The sequence below is a fragment of the Oncorhynchus mykiss genome, unplaced genomic scaffold (assembly GCF_013265735.2).
Source record: "Oncorhynchus mykiss isolate Arlee unplaced genomic scaffold, USDA_OmykA_1.1 un_scaffold_276, whole genome shotgun sequence".
Taxonomy (NCBI): Eukaryota; Metazoa; Chordata; class Actinopteri; order Salmoniformes; family Salmonidae; genus Oncorhynchus; species Oncorhynchus mykiss.
Genome location: NW_023493730.1, coordinates 1 through 5000, shown reverse-complemented (window position 1 = coordinate 5000; position 5000 = coordinate 1). Strand labels below are relative to the sequence as shown.

At 44.0% G+C, this 5000-nt stretch overlaps 1 protein-coding gene across 7 annotated transcripts in view; it reads right to left on the bottom strand.

The window, feature by feature from the left end:
* LOC118948978 (adhesion G protein-coupled receptor L3-like) overlaps window positions 1-2010 on the bottom strand; it is a 23726-nt gene extending 21716 nt beyond the window's left edge. For all 7 annotated transcript variants that reach the window (XM_036973602.1, XM_036973603.1, XM_036973604.1 and 4 more), the window contains exon 1: window positions 1905-2010. In XM_036973602.1, coding sequence (XP_036829497.1) covers window positions 1905-1907 — 3 coding nt within the window. In that variant the 5' untranslated portion in view covers window positions 1908-2010. The remainder of the gene's footprint in view (window positions 1-1904) is intronic.
* Window positions 2011-5000: the final 2990 nt, after the last annotated feature.

Sequence of the window (5000 nt, the reverse complement as noted above, 5' to 3'; positions counted from 1 at the left end):
CCTCCCTCTCTCTCTCTCTCTGTCTCCCTCTCTCTCTCTCTCTCTGTCTCTGTCTCTGTCTCTCTCTCTCTCTCTCTCTCTCTCTCTCTATATATATATATATATATATATATATATATATATATGTATATCCTGTCTGGCTCAAACAAAGCACAGCGGAACATTCTAGAACACCAGAAGTCCTGTGAACATTCCGCTGACAATGGAAAATAAAGAACTTTTCTGAGAAAGAAGGAAGGAACTTTGGAAAGATGGATTCTGGGAATAGAACCGTTGGATGGACATCCTGCTGCTAACTAAGGCTTCGTCCCAACCGCCATTCTATTCACTACACACGCCACTATGTTCTGTCATCCTATTCACTACACACGCCACTATGTTCTGTCATCCTATTCACTACACACGCCACTATGTTCCGTCATCCTATTCACTACACACGCCACTATGTTCTGTCATCCTATTCACTACACACGCCACTATGTTCTGTCATCCTATTCACTACACACGCCACTATGTTCTGTCATCCTATTCACTACACACGCCACTATGTTCTGTCATCCTATTCACTACACACGCCACTATGTTCTGTGTGCTACTGATGAATACATACACAGTGGGGCAAAAAAGTGTTTGACTTCTGTCATTGCCAACAAAGTAATGAGATAAACTTTTGTTATTGACCAAATACTTATTTTCCACCATCATTTGCAAATAAATTCATTAAAAATCCTACAATGTGATTTTCTGGATTTTTTTCTTCTCATTTTGTCTGTCATAGTTGAAGTGTACCTATGATGGAAATTACAGGCCTCTCTCATCTTTTTAAGTGGGAGAACTTGCACAATTGGTGGCTGACTAAATACTTTTTTGCCCCACTGTAGGTGTTCCATATGAGAGGTATGGATGAGAAATATATACTAAAATCCTGGAGAAGGAATTATTATGGAGTTATAGAACCACAGAACCAGAATTATTATGGAGTTATAGAACCACGGAACCAGAATTATTATGGAGTTATAGAACCACAGAACCAGAATTATTCTGGAGTTATAGAACCACAGAACCAGAATTATTATGGAGTTATAGAACCACAGAACCAGAATTATTATGGAGTTATAGAACCACGGAACCAGAATTATTATGGAGTTATAGAACCACAGAACCAGAATTATTCTGGAGTTATAGAACCACAGAACCAGAATTATTATGGAGTTATAGAACCACAGAACCAGAATTATTATGGCGTTATAGAACCACAGAACCAGAATTATTATGGAGTTATAGAATCACGGAACCAGAATTATTATGGACTTATAGAACCACAGAACCAGAATTATTATGGAGTTATAGAACCACAGAACCAGAATTATTATGGACTTATATAACCACAGAACCAGAATTATTATGGAGTTATAGAACCACAGAACCAGAATTATTATGGAGTTATAGAACCACAGTAACATAATGATTATTAAGGTATATAGCCACAGTAACATAATTATTATTAAGGTATATAACCACAGTATCATAATTATTATTAAGGTATATAACCACAGTAACATAATTATTATTAAGGTATATAGCCACAGTAACATAATTATTATTAAGGTATATAGCCACAGTATCATAATGATTATTAAGGTATATAACCACAGTATCATAATGATTATTAAGGTATATAGCCACAGTAACATAATTATTATTAAGGTATATAACCACAGTATCATAATTATTATTAAGGTATATAGCCACAGTATCAGCTCTCTCTTCTTACAGTATAATAAAGTCCCTGCATACATTCACACAGATTAAGCACTACTTAAAACCCAGTTCTTTTTCAAAGTAGGAATATACAGTGTGTGTGTGTGTGTGTGTGTGTGTGTGTGTGTGTGTGTGTGTCTTACCATTATTATGAGCGTGGCAGGGCCTATGAAACTCCATATAAAATATGTGTCCAACCGCAACCAACACCTGCAGAGAGAGAGGGAGAGAGAGAGGGAGAGAGAGAGAGAGAGACAGAAAGGAGGGGAGAGAGAGAGAGGGGGAGAGAGGAAGAGAGGGGGGAGAGAGAGAGGGAGAGAGAGAGGGAGAGACAGAAAGGAGGGGAGAGAGAGAGAGGGGGAGAGAGGAAGAGAGGGGGGAGAGAGAGAGGGAGAGACAGAAAGGAGGGGAGAGAGAGAGAGGGGGAGAGAGGAAGAGAGGGGGGAGAGAGAGAGGGAGAGAGACAGAAAGGAGGGGAGAGAGAGAGAGGGGGAGAGAGGAAGAGAGGGGGGAGAGATAGGGGGGAGAGACAGAGAGAGAGAGAGCGAGAGAGAGAGAGAGAGAGGGAGAGAGAGAGGGAGAGAGACAGAAAGGAGGGGAGAGAGAGAGAGGGGGAGAGAGGAAGAGAGGGGGGAGAGAGAGAGGGGGGAGAGACAGAGAGAGAGAGAGAGCGAGAGAGAGAGAGAGAGAGAGAGAGAGAGAGAGAGAGAGAGAGAGAGAGAGAGAGAGAGGGGAGAGAGATGGGGTTAGGGAGAGAGAGAAGGGGAGAGAGAGAGAGAGAGAGGGGGAGAGAGAGAGAGAGGGAGAGGGGAGAGAGAGAGAGAGGGGGAGAGAGAGAGAGAGGGGGGGATAGAGAGGGGGGAGAGAGAGCGAGAGAGAGGGGGGGAGAGAGAGAGGGGGGGAGAGAGAGAGGGGGATAGAGAGAGAGAGAGGGGGGGAGAGAGAGAGAGGGGGGAGAGAGCGAGAGAGAGAGAGAGAGGAAGAGAGAGGAGAGAGAGAGAGAGAGAGAGAGAGAGAGAGACAGAGGAAGAGAGATAGAGAGAGAGAGGGGGAGAGAGAGAGAGAGAGGGAGAGAGAGAGAGAGAGAGAGAGAGAGAGACAGAGAGAGAGAGGGAACATAAATCAGACATGCCAAAAGCCCAGTAGTAAGCACGGGAGGGAGAGAGGGAATGAGGGAGAGGGATAAAAAACATGCCTTATATACAGAGGGATAGAGAATGGTTGAGGATTTACCATAACCCGACAGGACAGAGAGAGAGATTGAATATACACACAGAACATACATAACCCAGATGAGACAGACAGACAGACAGACAGACAGACAGACAGACAGACAGACAGACAGACAGACAGACAGACAGACAGATAGGGGTGAGCGCCTGATAAATAAATAAACCTCCCTGAAGGGTTCAAAGACATGACATCACTGCTATCTCCAGATGTAGAGACATGACATCACTGCTATCTCCAGATGTAGAGACATGACATCAACGCTATCTCCAGATGTAGAGACATGACATCACTGCTATCTCCAGATGTAGAGACATGACATCACTGCTATCTCCAGATGTAGAGACATGACATCAACGCTATCTCCAGACATAGAGATATGACATCACTGCTATCTCCAGATGTAGAGACATGAAATCACTGCTATCTCCAGATGTAGAGACATGACATCACTGCTATCTCCAGATGTAGAGACATGACATCAACGTTATCTCCAGATGTAGAGACATGACATCACTGCTATCTCCAGATGTAGAGACATGACATCAACGCTATCTCCAGGTGTAGAGACATGACATCAACGCTATCTCCAGATGTAGAGACATGACATCACTGCTATCTCCAGATGTAGAGACATGACATCAACGCTATCTCCAGACATAGAGATATGACATCACTGCTATCTCCAGATGTAGAGACATGAAATCACTGCTATCTCCAGATGTAGAGACATGACATCACTGCTATCTCCAGATGTAGAGACATGACATCAACGCTATCTCCAGACATAGAGATATGACATCGCGGCTATCTCCAGACATAGAGATATGACATCACTGCTATCTCCAGGTGTAGAGATATGACATCGCCTAGATCTCCATATGACATTGTAGTGTGTGTGTGTTTCTTTAAATAGTGAGTTATAGGTGCAACCCTCGCTAGCAGTATTTATGAAGTAGATAAATTACTGGGACAAGGTGAAAAGGACAAGAGTGCGCACACACAGACACACACACACACACACACACACACACACACACACACACACACACACACACACACACACACACACACACACACACACACACACACACACACACACACAGGTTAAAAGTGGTAGTAAAATATGTTATCAGACACATGGTATATTAAATAACCCTGAATATCTTTACTTATCAATTCATCACAACACAAGGGAGCTCCACTCAGATGACTTTCTCTCTATGTGTGTGTGTGGGTGTGTGTGTGTGTCTGTGTGTGTGTGTGTGTGTGTGTGTGTGTGTGTGTGTGTGTGTGTGTGTGTGTGTGTGTGTGTGTGTCTGTGTGTGTGTGTGTGTGTGTGTGTGTGTGTGTGTGTGTATATGTGTGCGTGTGTGTGTGTGTGTGTGTGTGTGTGTGTATATGTGTGTGTGTGTGTGTGTGTGTGTGTGTGTGTGTGTGTGTATATGTGTGTGTGTGTGTGGGTGTGTGTGTATATGTGTGTGTGTGTGTGTGTGTGTGTGTGTGTGTGTGTGTGTGTGTGTGTGCGTGCGTGTGTGTGCGTGTGTGTGTGCGTGTGTGTGTGTGTGTGTTAAGCTGGTTTAAATGGCCGACTGATTCATGACCTGCTAGTTGAATTATTCATCTTCCAATTTCTGCCACATTAGACAGAGCTCCATTATGGGTCTGGGCTGAGCCACTGTGACCTCCATAACGGCTCTAGCAGAGCTAGTGTCACATTTTATAATGGGCCCTGAATTAGACTCAGTGCGACTGGCCAGTCATTCTGGCTCTGAGCTGAGCCAGAATCACCTTTAGAATGGCCTCTCAATGAGAGTCAATGCGACCGGCCAATCAATCTGGGTCAGTTTCACCTTTTATAATGGGCCCTGAATGGGACTTAAGTGCGACGGGCCAGTCATTCCGGCTCCGCGCTGAGCCAGCGTCACTTTTTAAGAATAGTACGAGTTTGTACAGCAAACCCACGTTCACAACATCATTAATGTGCTTCGTTGGGGAGGGGGGGGTGG